Source organism: Thunnus albacares, chromosome 8 (assembly GCF_914725855.1).
Source record: "Thunnus albacares chromosome 8, fThuAlb1.1, whole genome shotgun sequence".
In the NCBI taxonomy this organism is placed as follows: domain Eukaryota; kingdom Metazoa; phylum Chordata; class Actinopteri; order Scombriformes; family Scombridae; genus Thunnus; species Thunnus albacares.
This window is the reverse complement of record NC_058113.1, coordinates 26,070,863-26,089,192: the sequence shown is the minus strand read 5'-3', so window position 1 is coordinate 26,089,192 and position 18,330 is coordinate 26,070,863. Positions and strand designations below refer to the sequence as shown.

The following is an 18,330-nucleotide window of genomic DNA, read 5'->3' as shown; positions in this document are numbered from 1 at the left end:
GTATCTCAATCATATCAGTCTACTTTCAATAGCCAAGCACGGGGCGTAGCCATTCTTATCCATTAGTCTGTCCCCTTTAAATGTACAAGTGTGATAACTGATCGTTATGGTCGCTATGTAATTGTAACAGGATCCATGTATAACAATCCTCTTTATTTTAGCAAATGTTTATGCCCCTAATTATGATGATGATCGCTTTTTTGTTAAATTTCTTTCTTCAATATCAAACTTTGAGTCCCATCATTTAATTATCAGTGGAGATTTTAATTGCTGTTTAAATCAAACGCTGGACAGATCATCATCCAAACATATTAATGTCTCCAGGTGTTCACGTATAATTAATAGTTTTCTTCAAGATTATGGCATCTCAGATATTTGGCATTGCCTTAATCCAAACACCCGTGAATACTCCTTCTTCTCTTCAGTTCATCACACCTTTTCTCGCATTCATTACTTTTTGGTAGGTAACAACTTAGTGCCATCAATTTCAAACTTTTGTTATCAAGCCAGAGTTATATCTAGGGCTGTAGTCTCCTGGTCGACTGGTCGATTAGTTGGTCGATATGCTCTTGTCCAACTAAATTCTCATTGGTCGAATAATCTCCGTGTAATTTTCATAAGAAGAAAAATGTTACATCAATAGCTTTCCAGGATTAATCCATTATTTTCTGCGGCCGGAGGGACAGACTAACAAATTACCTGTGAAAACAGGGATGTATTCAAAACACCTCCCTTGTTTTCACAATTTTGAACTCGCCCAACCTAATGGAGACTGCTGGGCCCAACTGTACTCAATGTTTGCTGAGCGTTTACTCAACGTACTGAATGTTTGTACTGAATCAGCGTTTCTCCTGTAATGACATCAATGAACCCCCGCCAGGCCAAAAGATATTTTTTAATGCAAAAAAAACGCTAAATATATGTAGCGGAACTCCGTTTAGGAATAGGGCAGTGCTTAGTATGTTTGCGTAGCAAGTGGGAAAGAGTGAGCGGCAGGAAAGTGACGGTGGATGCAAGTGGAGCAGAGGAAAAGGTTGGAGGTAAGTTCTCAGTCTGGCAATAAATGTACAGTACAGACTCCTGTGTAACAGTTAATAAATGCTAAAAAAGTCAGGTCTGTTGTTTCCCCAAGTGCTGGAAAAGTGAAGGGGGTTAGCTCAAAACTTAGCAACAATAGGTTAACCTAACCTGAAGAGGTAAAACAGAGAATATGAGTTCACTGTGCACTCTGTCCCATTATATCACCCCCCACCCACGACTAATCGATTAGTTGAAGATTATGTATGTAGAGCGGAAAAAGCCCTGGTAAGGATGGTTTTCCAATAGAATTTTTTAAAAAAAATTTCAGTTAAAGTTGCACCCCTTCTTTTAAGTATGTATCATGAATCATTTGAAACTGGAGTCCTTCCACAGACATTGTGTGAAGCCCAGATCTCTCTATTACTTAAGAAAAACAAAGATCCACATTGCTGTAGTTCTTACCATACTGTCTCATTGTTAAACGTGGATGTGAAAATCTTAGCTAAGATTCTCGCCTCCCGTTTAGAAATGGTATTACCTGATATTATATCTTTTGATCAGACTGGTTTTATCAAAAATAGATTTTCTTTTTTAAATGTGAGGTGCCTGTTTAATATCATCTTTCACCCCTCAGATTCTCCAGTTCCAGAGGTACTAATTTCTATGGACACAGAAAAAGCTTTTGATAGGGTGGAGTGGAAATATTTATTTCATATTCTTGAAAGATTTGGGTTTGGCAATACATTTATTATTTCTTGGATTAGGTTACTCTACACAGCACCAGTCTCCTCAGTTCATACTAATAATACCTACTCTAAGCAGTTTCAAATAAATAGAGGCGCAAGGCAGGGTTGCCTGCTCTCACCTCTTTTATTTGCAATTGCTATTGAGCCCCTTTCACTAGTGTTTCAATACAATACTCAAATAAGAGGCATTATAAGAGAGGGACAAGACAACGTGTATCGCTATATGCAGATGATTTACTTTTGTATATATCTGACCCCTCTACATCTCTACCTCACGTCTTCCAAATCCTGAAAACATTTGAAAAACTTTCTGGCTATAAACTAAACCTGCAGAAAAGTGAATTATTCCCAATTAATCAGGCAGCCCATAAATATCCGTTTATCTCATTTCCTTTCAAAATTACTCATCAGTTTACTTATCTGGGCATTAATGTAACAAATACATTTTCTGATCTTTTTGCAGCTTCTTACTCTTATGGACCAGGTGAAGTGCAGTCTTAACCACTGGACGTCACTACCATTGTCAGTTGCAGGTCGTATTAATTCCATACAGATGAATATCCTTCCCAAATTCACTTACCTACTTCAGTGCATTCCAATTTTCATTCCCAAATCATTTTTTAATAAATATAACAGCATTATTTCTTCCTTTATCTGGAACTGTAAGCCACCCTGACTCTTTTTTCCTTAAAATCCCCAATTCATTCAAATCACTTATTTAAACCCTCTTTACTAGATAAAACCTTTGTTGAATGGCATAACATGGGAATAAAGTCATTCGCTGATCTCTTTTCTGATGGCATTTTTTCCTCATTGAGCGATCTTTGTGAAAAATTTAAATGATCTAAAAACTATTTCTTTCGCTACCTACAAATCAGAGATTTTATGTGCCAGATGCTCCCTCAGTTCCCTGCCCAACCGCCATATAATCCTTGCAATTCTATCTTAGAGCACCCTTCATCTTTCAAAGGCATACTTTCTATCATATATAATAAGCTCATACAAAATCAAAATGTCAGTTTTATGCCTTTGAAAGCTGATTGGGAAACAGATTTAAATACATGTTTTTCAGATAGTCTTTGGCATTCTATTTTGGAAAGAGTCCACACTTCCTCTATTTGCATCCATCACTGTTTTATGCTATGTAGAATACTTCACTGCAGTTATTGGACAAATCAAAAATTGTCAAAACTGTTTCCTGAGGTGACCCCTACATGCCATCGCTGCATATCAACCTCAGCTACTCATGCTCACATGTTCTGGTCATGCAGCAAAATTAAGGAATTTTGGCTTGGTAAATCAGTTCAGCCATGCCCCATGCTGACCATTTTTGGTGTTTTGTTGCCTGGGCCTTTGCCACATTTCTTGCCTGAAGGTTGATTCTTTTAAAATGGAAAGATACCTTTCCACCCACTTTTTTCATTTTTTCATTAAATTAGAGAAAATAAAATATTCTTTGAGAGGTTCCATGAATAAATTTTATAAAATATGGAACCCTTTCTTAGTTTATGTTAGAGAAAACATCCAGCTGCCTAATGCTCCTTAAACACTTTAAACTGTTCTTAATCTTCTGCACCCAATGTGTGATGTAAGAATCATCACCAGTTAAGACTTAGATGCATTTGTCACCATGAAGTTTCTTTGCCTACAACCTTAACTATTTCTTTGTATCCATTCAGTCAGATTTGTATTTACGAAGTTATTTTATAACTTTTATTTATTTGTCTATTTCCTTGTTTGTTTTGTTTTTGCTTTTTGTAAGCCACGTTCTATGTCACGTCATTACTGTCATTATCTGTCGTTGTTTTTCTGTGTTTGTAAAACTAAATAAAAAAAATAAATAGATGAAAAAAAAATGTTTGCACTCAAGCAGATACTGTACATTTTTAAAATAAATGATTAGATGTATTCATTAGACACATGTGATTGTGTATTTTGTACCCCTGCAGATTTATTAATTATTATAAATTAATGTGACATGACAGTTGTCTTATTTATCTCACCTTTGGGTCCTGAGCTGGTCTCTAACAGCCTCTGCACCAGATCAGTCCTCTTCATTTCAATGAAAACCTCCATGATCACCTCCACAGACTGTTGGCCACATCTCTCCACCATCAGATCCACAAATTCTGTCCTGTCTGCTGGCTCGAGTTTGATCCATGGGATGCATGGAAGGTCCTTCTTGAAGTGAGTGAACTGCAGGAGCCACTTAAGTTTATTAAACTCCTGATCACTCAAATCATTCAGTGTTTCTAAAAGCAGCTCTCTCACAGCCGTCTTTGTTGCTACCTGGAAAATTCAAAGAGTACATTCAAAGAGAAAATATGTTATTTCTCCACTGGGAATATTAAAGATTTATCTCTTTGCATCTACAGTATCAATGTCATTATTTTAGACATTTGGATGTTTTAAGAAATGTTTTTTTCTGCAAGATCACCTGAACTACTGATACATCTGGTAATTATGATTTGTCTTTCTTTCTATTCTTTAATATCTGTAAACTTGTTTATGTTTTTTATTTTAATTCCAGGCTGTAACTCTGGCAAACACACTGTGCTGTCAAAAACTGAAATGAGCCACCTGATCTTAACATCACACGTTCTTGATGAACTGTAAAAAAGGTGGCAGCACAAGTCAGGAACTGTTTTCTCAGTTTCATCTTCTGCATTTTGTTTAATGGTTTGAAAAAACTGAGTTTAGTTTCATTAATCACCACTAATGTGATGATAAATATGATTTTAAACTTGCATCTTATTGAATTAAAGCTGTACTGCATGAGGTCAGGTTGATGTGACATTGCTCACTTTGTGGATCAGTGCAGACAAGTGTTCATCCACAGAGTGTTTTTCTGAGGAGGAAGAAAATAAATAAAAGTAAGTGATCAACATCAGGCTATATTGTTTTTAAAAAAATTACAATACAAAGGGTTCAACACAAAATAAAACTGAAGCCTCTTCAACAGTTAATACATATAATATATATGATACATATAATTCATCACTAATATTTTCCCCCATCCCACAATATCTTTTCATATTTCACATTAGTAATACATTATAATTTGCACACCAGCTGATATTGTCTTATTTACTCTACATTACAAATCATATTATTTACATGTATTAAGAAGAACAGCTTATAAACACATGTTTTGTTACAGTTTTATGATTTGAATATGTTTTTGTCTTTATTGATTTACTTTTGGGTCCTGAGCTGCTGTCTGACAGCCTCTGCACCAGATCTCTCTTGTTCATCTTAATTAAAACGTCCTTGGTGTTCTTCACAGACTGTTGGCCGAAGGTCTGCACCACAGAAAACACTGTGTCCTGCATGTCAGCTTTCATGGGCAGCATCTCTAAGTAGGGTTTATAGAGGTAACTTTGACTCAGGAGTAATTTCTTGAAATCCTCGAGCTCCCCGTCGCTTAAATCAGCCAGTGTTTCCAAAAGCAGCTCTATAACAGACGTCATTGTTTCTACCTGGTAAATACAAAGGAAATGTTCATTGGCCAAATGTACAATCTCTCAGCTGGGATGATTACAGATTTTTCTGTTTACATCTCATTAGTGTGTGTCTTTTTATAAATGTGGATATATACAGTTTACATTTCCCCAGTGGTAGAGGGAACACTAATTTTTACATTATTAGTTAACAACATTCTTGCTTCGGTCCTCATGTGTACATGATGCAACCTGAATGTAGCTTCAGTTCGGAGAGAACCAGCTGGTGAAAATCAGGAATTTGATTTGTATCATCATTTATAATGTTGAGGATGTTTTTTTCCTGCATCTGTTGAATGAAAGCTGTATCTGTAAAATCAGACAGATGTGACATTACTCACTTTCTGGATCAGCGCAGGCCACTGTTCATCCACAGAGTATTTCTCTGAAGAGAAGGAAATAAAACAAGACTCATGAATGCCTGGTTTACCACCAGGTTATATAATCAGACACTATCAGACTATCTTGTTTTAAATTAATTCTAATATTAAGGATTAATCGCAAAAGGAAAAGAAAATTTGCTCAATAGTAACATCCTAAAAATCAATTACCACTTTCACCTGATGAACACTTATCAACATGACATCACATTTGTTATTAAACTCAGTGTTAAAGCTTCACATAATGAAATGTAGATTAAAATAATTACAGAGCGTTGAGGAAAGGATTCAAATCTGTCATCTTTACTCCTAGTTAAAGGAATAATATTTGTAATTTTGTTATTAGTGTTTCAAATGTCTTATGGTACCTACCTCCCTCTGTGGTTTTTACACCAAACGCTTCAACTGATGATCCTGCAGCTGAAACACATTTAATGAACATTGTAATTACACAATAAAAACACTGTGTGTAACCTTTATGTGTACTTGTCCTCAGTATAATACTCTGACTCCCAAGTATAATAAAAAACATTAACATTTCATGGCTGAGACCAATGTGGTTTGACAAAACACTTAGTCAGGGTGTTAAAATAAAATACACAGACACTGCACACGTCACATGACACAGATGGATTACAGGTGTGTGGATGGAAGACAGGAGGAGGCCTTGGTTACAGAAATCACAGAAGGGATGAATGAGAATGAGTGTCCATAGTGGAGCAAAGTTTAAGCCAAATTGTAGCTATACAAAAATACAACACAACATATTCAAGTGAAATGATGTAGACAACATTAGCCAAGTTCCTATCTGACCATATACAACACAAGATTGGTAATAATGAGCTCTAACATTTCCCTCTGAAGTGATCTTTGTCTTATTATTTTGTATGTACAAGTAAATTGAATTAGTTAAATCAACCACTTCAAATATGAAATGAAGTACCAACTAACTTTGTGAAACTTTTGTTGTTTTTGTTGAGATTGTGTCAGGGAGCTGTTGATTCAAATCTATATTTCTGCTGTCATGGTGGCCTATATGTTGTTGCTCCATTGCTTTATGTAATGTTTTGTACCCCTGCAGATTTATTAATTATTATAAATTAATGTGACATGACAGTTGTCTTATTTATCTTACCTCTGGGTCCTGAGATAGTCTCTGACAGCCTCTGCACCAGATCAGTCCTCTTCATTTCCATGAAAACCTCCCTGATCACCTCCACAGACTGTTGGCCACATCTCTCCACCATCCGATCCACAACTATTGTCCTGTCTTCTGGCTCCAGTTGGATCCATGGAAAGTCCTTCTTGAAGTAAGTGAACTGCAGGAGCCACTTAATTTTATTAAACTCCGGATCACTTAAATCATTCAGTGTTTCTAAAAGCAGCCCTCTCACAGCCGTCTTTGTTGCTACCTGGAAAATTCAAAGAGTACATTCAAAGAGAAAATATGTTATTTCTCCACTGGGAATATTAAAGATTTATCTCTTTGCATCTACAGTATCAATGTCTTTATTTCAGACATTTGGATGTTTTAAGAAATGTTTTTTTCTGCAAGATCACCTGAACTACTGATACATCTGGTAATTATGATTTGTCTTTCTTTTCATTCTTTAATATCTGTAAACTTGTTATGTTTTTTATTTTAATTCCAGGCTGTAACTCTGGCAAACACACTGTGCTGTCAAAAACTGAAATGAGCCACCTGATCTTAACATCACATGTTCTTGATGAACTGTGAAAAAGGTGGCAGCATGAGTCAGGAACTGTTTTCTCAGTTTCAGCTTCTGCATTTTTTTTAATGGTTTGAAAAAGTCTCACAATTCTGTGAGAAACTGAGTTTAGTTTCATTAATCACCACTAATGTGATGATAACTGTGGTTTTAAACTTGCATCTTATTGAATTAAAGCTGTACTGCATGAGGTCAGGTTGATGTGACATTGCTCACTTTGTGGATCAGTGCAGACAAGTGTTCATCCACAGAGTGTTTTTCTGAGGAGGAAGAAAATGAATAAAAGTAAGTGATCAACATCAGGCTATATTGTTTGTTTTTTTTTAAATTACAATTAAAAGGGTTCAACACAAAATAAAACTGAAGCCTCTTCAACAGTTAATACATATACATATAAAATACACAATACTTATAATTCATCACTGATATTTTCTCCCTGTCCCACAATATCTTTTCATATTTCACATTAGTAATAAAATATATTTTGTACACCAGCTGATATTGTCTATTTTTTTCTAAATTATGACTCATAATATTTCAAATAAAGAAGAACATTTATAACATAGCTTATAAACTTATGAGACACATGTTTTGAGCCAGTTTTATGATTTGTATATGTTTTTGTCTTTATTGTCTTACTTTTGGGTCCTGAGCTGCTGTCTGACAGCCTCTGCACCAGATCTCTCCTCTTCATCTTAATTAAAACATCCTCGGTCTTCTTCACAGACTGTTGGCTGAAGGTCTGAACCATAATAAACACTGTGTCCTGCATGTCTGCCATCATGAGCAGCCTCCATGGGTTCTCTAAGTAGGGTTTGTAGAGGTAACTTTGACTCAGGAGTAATTTCTTGAAGTTCTTGAGCTCCCCGTCGCTTAAATCAGCCAGTGTTTCCAGAAGCAGCTCTATAACAGACGTCATTGTTTCTACCTGGTAAATACAAAGAAAATGTTCATTGGACAAATGTACAATCTCTCAGCTGGGTTGATTACAGATTTTTGTTTACGTCTCATCAACCTTGTGTTTTTATAAATGTGGATATATACAGTTTACATTTCACCAGTGGTAGAGGTAACGCTGATTTTTAACATTATTAGTTTACAATGTCCTCATGTGTACATGATGCAACCTGAATGTAGCTTCAGTTCTGAGAGAACCAGCTGGTGAAAATCAGGAATTTGATTTGTATCATCATTTATGATGTTGAACATGTTTTTTTTTCCTGCATCTGTTGAATGAAAGCTGTATCTGTAAAATCAGACAGATGTGACATTACTCACTTTCTGGATGAGTGCAGGCCACTGTTCATCCACAGAGTATTTCTCTGAAGAGAAGGAAATAAAACAAGACTCATGAATGCCTGGTTTACCATCAGGTGATATAATCAGACACTATCAGACTATCTTGTTTTAAATTAATTCTAATATTAAGGATTAATTGCAGAAGGAAATGAAAATCTGCTTAATAGTAACATCCTAAAAATCAATTACTACTTTCATCTGATGAACAGTTATCAACATGACATCACATTTGTTATTAAACTCAGTGTTAAAGCTTCACATAATGAAATGTAGATTAAAATAACTACAGAGCTTTGAGGAAAGGATTCAAATCTGTCATCTTTACTCCTAGTTAAAGGAATAATATTTGTAATTTTGTTATTAGTGTTTCAAATGTCTTATGGTACCTACCTCCCTCTGTGGTTTTTACACCAAACGCTTCAACTGATGATCCTGCAGCTGAAACACATTTAATGAACATTGTAATTACATAATAGAAACACTGTGTGTAACCTTTATGTGTACTTGTCCTCAGTATAATACTCTGACTCCCGAGCATAATAAAAAGCCTTTAACACTTCATGGCTGAGACCAATGTGGTTTAAGAAAACACTTAGTCAGGGTGTTAAAATAAAATACACAGACACTGCAGACGTCACATGACACAGATGGATTATAGGTGTATGCATGGAAGACAGGAGGAGGCCTTGGTTACAGAAATCACAGAGGGGATGAATGAGAATGAGTGTCCATAATGGAGCTAAGTTTAAGTCAAATCGTAGCTATACAAAAATACAACACAACATATTCAAGTGAAATGATGTAGACAACATTAGCCAAGTTCCTATCTGACCATATACAACACAAGACTGGTAATAATGAGCTCTAACATTTCCCTCTGAAGTGATCTTTGTCTTACAAGTAAATTTAATTAGTTCAATTAACCACTTCAAATATGAAATGAAGTACCAACTAACTTCGTGAAGCTCATATTATTTTTATTGAGATTGTGTCAGGGAGGTGTTGATTCAAATCTATATTTCTGCTGTCATGGTGGCCTATATGGTGTTGCTCCATTATTTCATCTAATATTTTGTACTCCTGCAGACTTACTTATTTTTATAAATTAATGTGACATGACAGTTGTCTTCTTTATTTTACCTTTGGGTCTTGAGCTGGTCTCTGACAGCCTCTGCACCAGATCAGTCCTCTTCATTTCAATGAAAACCTCCCTGATCACCTCCACAGACTGTTGGCCACACGTCTCCACCATCAGATCCACAACTTCTGTCCTGTCTGCTGGCTCCATTTGGATCAATGGGATGCATGGAAGGTCCTTCTTGAAGTGAGTGAACTGCAGGAGCCACTTAAGTTTATTAAACTCCTGATCACTCAAATCATTCAGTGTTTCTAAAAGCAGCTCTCTCTCAGCCGTCTTTGTTGCTACCTGGAAAATTCAAAGAGTACAATCAAAGAGAAAATATGTTATTTCTCCACTGGGAATATTAAAGATTTATCTCTTTGCATCTACAGTATCAATGTCTTTATTTCAGACATTTGGATGTTTTAAGAAATGTTTTTTTCAGCAAGATCACCTGAACTACTGATACATCTGGTAATTATGATTTGTCTTTCTTTTCATTCTTTAATATCTGTAAACTTGTTATGTTTTTTATTTTAATTCCAGGCTGTAACTCTGGCAAACACACTGTGCTGTCAAAAACTGAAATGAGCCACCTGATCTTAACATCACATGTTCTTGATGAACTGTGAAAAAAGTGGCAGCACAAGTCAGGAACTGTTTTCTCAGCTTCATCTTCTGCACTTTGTTTAATGGTTTGAAAAAGTCTCACAATTATGTGAGCAACTGAGTTTAGTTTCATTAATCACCACTAATGTGATGATAAATATGATTTTAAACTTGCATCTTATTGAATTAAAGCTGTACTGCATGAGGTCAGGTTGATGTGACATTACTCACTTTGTGGATCAGTGCAGACAAGTGTTCATCCACAGAGTGTTTTTCTGAGGAGGAAGAAAGGAAATAAAAGTGATCAACATCAGGCTATATTGTTCTTTATAAAATTACAATACAAAGGGTTCAACACAAAATAAACCTGAAGCCTCTTCATCACTAATATTTTGTCCCTGTCCCACAATATCTTTTCATATTTCACATTCATAATAAAATATATTTTGTACACCAGCTGATATTGTCTTCTTTACTCTACATTATGACTCATAATATTTCAAATAAAGAAGAACATTTATAACATAGCTTATAAACTTATGAGACACACGTTTTGAGCCAGCTTTATGATTTGAATATGTTTCTGTCTTTATTGTCTTACTTTTGGGTCCTGAGCTGCTGTCTGACAGCCTCTGCACCAGATCTCTCCTGTTCATCTTAATTAAAATATCCTTGATCTTCTCAAAAGACGATTGGCCGAAGGTCTGAACCACAGAAAACACTGTGTCCTGCATGTCAGCTTTCATGGGCAGCATCCATAGGATCTCTAGATAGGGGTTGTAGAAGTGACTCTGGATGACTTGCTTGAAGTACTCAAGCTCCCAGTCACTTAAATCAGCCAGTGTTTCCAAAAGCAGCTCTATAACAGACGTCATTGTTTCTACCTGGTAAATACAAAGAAAATGTTCATTGGGCAAATGTGCAGTCTCTTTATTTTATTGATTACAGATTCATTGATGAGTGTGTTTTAGAAATGTGGATGTGGTAAGATTACATCACCCATATTACACAAGCTAATAATGGAATTAATAATATCTGTCAAATTGATCACATACTGTATAACTGTTTTTACAAACTACTTGTATTTGTTTAAATTTATTTAGTAACATCAACAACTTTTGTCTGTTTTACAATTATTTTATCTGTACAAACAGGATCATGACTTTATTTTACTGTCTGGCTGTAACTCTTTCAAAGACTGTGATCCCAAAACTGTGATGAGCCTTTTGATTTTACAACAGAGAAGCTGTGAGAAGATGGCTGGAAGAATTTTTTTTTTTTTAATGTTTATCATATATTATATCTTCTGTCAAAGTTATAAAAACAAATCAAGAAAAGCTATATTGCCCTTGTGGTAGATGATATAACACAAATTCTTAACATTATTAGTGAATAACATTCTTGCTTAAGACCTCATGTAAAAATAGCTTCAGTTCTGTGAGAGAACTATTTATGTGAGGGAAAATTTGTTTGTATCATCAATTATAATGTTCAAGATGAAGATGATTGTCAGTCTTCATCTACTGAATAAAAGCTGTGCTGTGTAAAGTCAGACTGATGTGACATTACTCACTCTCTGAATCAGTGTAGGACACTGTTCCAAGTGTTTCTCTGAGGAGGAAATAAATATCAAAATACTTATTAGAAATGTATTTAACATCAGTTATAATACCAAGGGTTTCATTCCACTAACCCTCCTTAACAGTGAAATAATAATAATTTGCAGAGCTACTTGAAGATTTTCCAACAATGTTGAATGGTTTTGGATATATTTGTTATTTATACTGTTTATGCCCAAACTTACAAAATATTGTACCCTAGCTAATGTACTTTATCTTTTCATAATAAACTATAAAACTTATGAGACACATGTGACTGCTTTGTGTGCCAGTTTAATGTTTTTCATGTTTTTGTCTTCTTTGTCTTACCTTTAGTTCTTGAGCTGATATCTGACAACCTCTGCACCAGATCAGTCCTGTTCATCTCCTTTAAAACCTTTTTGGTTACCTCCACACACTCTCGGCTGTTTATCTCCATCATCAGCTCCACAGTTTCCTGCATGTCTGCCACATCCAGTTGGCTCCTTGAGATAAGCGGGAAATCTTTCTCCAATTCAATGAGCGACTTGAATTTCTCAAACTCCTCAGAACTCAAATCATTCAATATTTCAATAAGCAGCTTCTTATCCATTATTGCGTCTACCTGGAAAATGAAAAAGATAAATCATACAGTATTAAGCAGGACAGGATGTGAAGTGTTTGTTTGCTCTACTACCATGAATACCATGACTGATGATTTAGAAAGCGCTCTCCACCACCAACACTGAAACACCAAATGATGGAAAATCATTTGGACGAATGGTGTTCATCCCTCCAGTAGAGTTTCATAGAAGTTATGTAATAATGTTTTATATGATGAATGGATGTAGATTTTCATTTAAAGAGGTCCAAGAATTGATCCTTGCAATGACATTAATGTGTATATTTATTTAATAGGATCCCTTAAATTTTCCATTAAAGGAACAGAGTAACACTGTGACTCTAATTAATCTACCTTTAATTTCTCCACCAATGATCTATAAAGTTGTTCCAAACACTTGTAGTCACAACATAGCTAAAAACACTGTTTCCATGTTACACTATTGCCGCACCAGAAGAAACATACTTAGTGATTTATTGGCACAACAACAATTGTTTGGAAAATACTGATTATATTGATGAACAGCTGATAAATGAGTTATGCAGCAGGAGTGGTTTGATAAGTTTCTGTGGTTGTTTTGGTGTTTTCTTGCAATGATTCTGGATCAATATTGGAATCCACTGTAACTGTGAATCTGAATACAGCTGCTGTCATCTACAAAAGGAGCAAACTATAAACTTTTCAAAGCCAAATTTTAGGCCCACAGGGGGCGAGTAAATATTGATTTTCAGTGGGGTATTCCTGTGAGGATTTCAGAAAGATTTCAAAAGCAAGAAAAGTGTAATCAAATGAAATATTGGACTTATATTCAAAGTATTGTCTTTAAGTAAGTAAGTGATTATATGAAAGCACAAACTACGCTATCTACTCCTACATTATACTGCTTTAGATGACTAAGGATTTACTCACTTGCACTGTATCCATGACTTTCACATCCATGAAAGTCTCGCTCTCCATTCTCTTGAGGTCATCAATAAGATGTGGCTCATTTCTCTCCAGGACTTTGTAGAAGATCTGTTTTCCTCTAAATCCACTGGATTCCAAGGGCCCACTAAGGAGTGCCCTCATAGTCTCCTGAGAGTCATGATTAGCCCTGATTTTATCATAATTTACTTGATTAATAACATCATGTTTGAGGAGTTCATCTAAAATTGGTGCAACATTGGTCACTCTCCGGATTAGCTCGACTCGATGTTTATCCACAAAAAGTTCTGAGTAGAGAAAGACACATGACACAAAGTTGACAGATGAAAGATATTATGAGGCTATAATCAGCGTATATCAGAACATGTTTCATATGAAGTGTAGCAAACTAAAATGCATACAGTGTTAATTTGAAAGAGTGGATTTTAAAAAAACCTTGATCAAGATGACCTGTTCAAAATATCCTTCCACGGTTCAATTATTCGTTGTCAGATTCTGGTTTTACGTTTAGCTTGTTGTAGACAATCTGAACTCAGTGAGTAACATTTAGTGAGATCACTGCGTACATAATAACTGTGCACTTACCGTCCTCCATCTTATTTTGATCAGTTGCTGCTGCTGAGGGTCATGAAGCTGGAAAACATTTTAAGAAAAATAAATGGTGCAGAACAATATATTGTTCTTACCCATTATGCATACCTCTGTTGTCCAGTATACATTTAAATGGTAAAAAAAAAAAATCTTTCATGATCACAGCACCAAGAAGATAAAATAAATTTACAGGTTTACTCTACACAGTTACTCAGTTATTCATACTCTCAATCTCCAAATGTTCAGCTCAATAAAAAACAATACCTGAAAGTATTTCCACAAAGGAATACATCGACAGGATCATGACTTAATTTTACTGTCTGGCTGTAACTCTTTCAAGGACTGTGATCCAAAACTGTGATGAGCCTCTTGATTTTACAACAGAGATGCTGTGAGAACATGGCTGGTTGCATCTTTTCCTCTAATATAAAAAAGCAAGAAAAACATTCATTTCTCTTTTATATTTATCATAGCTATATTATACTGCCAAAGTTATAAAAACAAATCAAGAAAAACTATGTTTCCCTTGTGGTAGATGATATAACACAAATTCTTAAAATTATTAGTGAATAACATTCTTGCTTAAGACCTCATGTGAACACATCAAAGCCTGAAAATAGCTTCAGTTCTGCGAGAGAACTATGTATGTGAGGGAAAAATTGTTTGTGTCATCAATTAAAGACACACAACAAACTTATATCACCCCCTCTAGCAGAAACACCCGGTTAAGTATGAGGAGAGACAAAAATCCCTCCTGGAGTATTTTGTCATATCACCAAGAATATCGTTATCGAAGAAATACCCTCGACACACACACACACACACAAACAGTCATGTTGATTTACAGTGGTGCTTGAAAGTTTTTGAGTCCTTTAAAATTTGCTCTATTTCTGCATAAATATGAACTAAAATGTTCATGCAAGTCTAGAAAAACTAGATAAAGAAACATCAGTTAAACAAGTGAGACAAAAACCTTTCACTTGTTTATTTATTTATTGTGTAAAATGATCCAATGTTGCATATTTGTGAACCTCTAGGATTATCAATTCATTTGAAGGGGAAATTAGAGTCAGGTGTTTCAGTCAATGGGATGAAATTCAGGTGTGGGTCTGGGAGGCCCTGCTTTATTTAAAGAAGTGAAATCTGGGTCTTCACTATCAAAGCCTGAGCTTCACAACAGGTTTGTGGAAGTGTGTCACTGCTCAAACAAAGGAGATTTCTGAGGACCTTAGAAGAAGAGTTGTTGATGCTGACTAGGCTGGAAAGAGTTTAAAAAAACATATCTAAAGAGTTTGGACTCCACCAGTTGACTGTCAGGCAGATCGTGTACAAACGGAGGACATTCAACACCATTGTTACTAGGGGTGTAAAGATTCTGATTCCACATCGAAAATCAATCGAAACGAGCTTTTGAGTTGGACTCTCGGAATCAAAAGCAGAATCAGTGATTCTCCCAGTAGTTTTATTTCTCTCCACCCGCCTGCTTGTGTGTGTCCAAAGAAAAAAAGAACATTTCAAATCCTCCTGCTTCCCTGAGGTCACCGGTGTGCTCTTCATGTGAATTATGTAACAACAAATGCCTGACAGAAAAAGTACAGTTTGTAGGCTATGCTACACACTTCAGTTATGCTTATATATAATACACTGACAGATTCGAACTTCCCAGTTAAATAACTCATGAGCAAAACATTGTTAAAACACAAATGACGCCTCTTTCCTACTATAGTAAGGTAGAGTTGAAAAAGTTGAACTTTTTGGCTTGAATGAGAAGCGTTCCATTTGTTGACAAACAAACACTGCATTCCAGCAAAAGAGCCATGTCCCATATGTGAAACATGGTGGTGACAGTATCATGGTTTGGGCTGCTTTGCTGCCTCTGGACCAGGACAGCTTGCAATCATTGATGGAACTATGAATTCTGAGTTGTACCAACAAATTCTACAGGAAAAATGTCAAGATATCTGCCCGTGAAATGAAGCTCAACAGAAAGTGGGTCATGCAGCAAGACAACAAACCTAAACACATAAGTCGTTCTACCAAAGACTGATTAAGTAGAAGAAAGTTAATGCTTTGGAATGACCGAGTCAAAGTCCTGACTTTAATCCAATAGAAATGCTGTGGAAGGACCTGCACTTCATGCAAGGAAGCCCACCAACATCCCTGAGTTGAGACTGTTGGGTAAGGAGGAATAGGCTGAAATTCCTCCAAGCCAATGTGCAGGGCTGATAAACAGTTACCAGAAACGTTTAACTGAAGTTATTGCTGCAAAAGGGGGTCATACTGGTTACTGTAAGCAAGGATTCACATATTTTGCCTCACACAAATATGTAAGATTGGACAATTTTCCTCAATAAATGAATTGATAAGTTTAATGGTTTTTCTCATTTGTTTTATTTGGCTCCCTTTATCTAGTTTTATGACTTATGTGAACAATTGATCAGGTTTTAGGTCATATTTATGCAGAAACAGAAAATTCTAACACAAACTTTCAAGCATCATTGTACATTCATTTCCTGTAGATTACTCTAACCTCAACCACTACTTGCTCGACCTTAACCCAAACCTGAACCTAAACCTTACATTCATTTTAACAAGTCTTCACCCTAAAATAAATGATTTGATTTATGGAGACTTGCTTTTTGTCCTCAAAAGGGAGGCGAGTCCCCAAATGTGACTGTTTAAACAGATTTATGTCCCCACAAATGATGAATACCTGATACACACTCTCTCTCTCTCTCTCTCTCTCTCTCTCTCTCTCTCTCTCTCTCTCTCTCTCTCTCTCTCTCTCGTTTAACGTTAAATTGTCTTTGCTGTTGTTTTCCTGTTTCATCGTTAACTGTTGAGTCAAAGCACTTTGGAAACTTTAACAAACTGTTTAACTCTAACGTAAACTAAGTGTTAACTAATGTTTTATTGTAGTATTGGGCTGCTGTAACAATTTACACACACGAATACATCTCTACAGAAGAAGCAGGACGATGAACGTGAAAGTTAAAAAGAAGAATAAAATACAGTTTTACCTTTTTAACTGCAGTTTGTCGCTCCAGCCGTTAAGATGTAAAATCCGCCCAGTTTTTTCTCCAATTAATTGAGGTAAATCTTTCATTGTGTCCATAAATGACCCTTTACTGGGATTCAGGTGCTGCTGTCTATATCCGGTATTCACTACTTCCTCGTTCCTCAAATATTCCTGCTGACTGTGGTAGTAAATGTCACCCGGCGTCTCTCTCTTCCGTCAGTGAGTGTTTCAGTAACACCTGTTGTGCTGTGAAAATCAGCCCTAATCGCGAGAACGCGCCTATTTGAAGATTATCGCTTTAAAACGACAAGCAAACGTACAGATAATATCCACAAGATCTTTTAATCATTTATAAACCGAGTAAATGTCAAAGGGACTAAATGACTCATGTTTTTCGAGACACAATTTACTACGAATAACAACCAACACAAATCACCCGCATTGTGTTTAAGTCCAGATATAATTTGAAAGTGGATAGAATAGACTGTATTTATATTTAGTAGATTTATTTTCTGTCCCTATAGTTCTATATTTTATGAATTCTCTTATATGGTGTTGTTGTTTTTTTTAACAGGCATTTTGTATCCCCTTTGTAATCCATGGCCAATCTTTTTAATTTTGCTTTCTGATGTATTGTTTTATTTGACAGTTTTTATCATATAATGATCTAAATATTTTTAGAAATGTTTCATAGGCTTTGTCAGTATCTTCATCATCACATAGGCTACTCTTTTCCAGTTTTGTGTTAAGGATTCATGTCTAAATGCGCTTATGGATCACTCCATACTCACCTGGATTTCAATTTACTGGCATCCTTATCCTTCCCATAATCACAGTCATAGATCACAAAAACTGGCAATTGGCCACTACACACTCCTCCACTCACATTAATAACTTTTCAGTTCCTGATATGATTGATATGTACCTCCTGCTTAAAACTTTAGAACAACCTGCAGTGCCTTTTCTTTATCCAAAGGTATATACAAAATAATTTGAGAAGATCACCTCTCATCTGAGCTTTGTTCACTGGCATGGAGGTTTTGTAAGAATCACTCAGAGCTACTTTCTTCTTCTAGATAAATAATCACACTACTGGGGTCCTTTATGACATTATGACACTTTAAGGCATCAGTTTAAACTTGAATATTTCCTTACTGCCAATATTCACTTGGGGGAAAACACACGTGTGACTC

The 18,330-nt window shown here is 35.7% G+C and overlaps 1 protein-coding gene across 3 annotated transcripts in view; it reads right to left on the bottom strand.

Annotated features, from left to right (window-relative positions):
• LOC122987727 overlaps positions 1-18,330 on the bottom strand; it is a 133,499-nt gene that overhangs the window by 64,291 nt on the left and 50,878 nt on the right. For all 3 annotated transcript variants that reach the window (XM_044359744.1, XM_044359745.1, XM_044359746.1), the window contains exons 15-20: positions 8,016-8,304; positions 7,593-7,636; positions 6,782-7,058; positions 6,019-6,066; positions 5,608-5,651; positions 4,966-5,245 (exon numbers count right to left, since the gene is read on the bottom strand). In XM_044359744.1, coding sequence (XP_044215679.1) covers positions 4,966-5,245; positions 5,608-5,651; positions 6,019-6,066; positions 6,782-7,058; positions 7,593-7,636; positions 8,016-8,304 — 982 coding nt within the window. The remainder of the gene's footprint in view (positions 1-4,965; positions 5,246-5,607; positions 5,652-6,018; positions 6,067-6,781; positions 7,059-7,592; positions 7,637-8,015; positions 8,305-18,330) is intronic.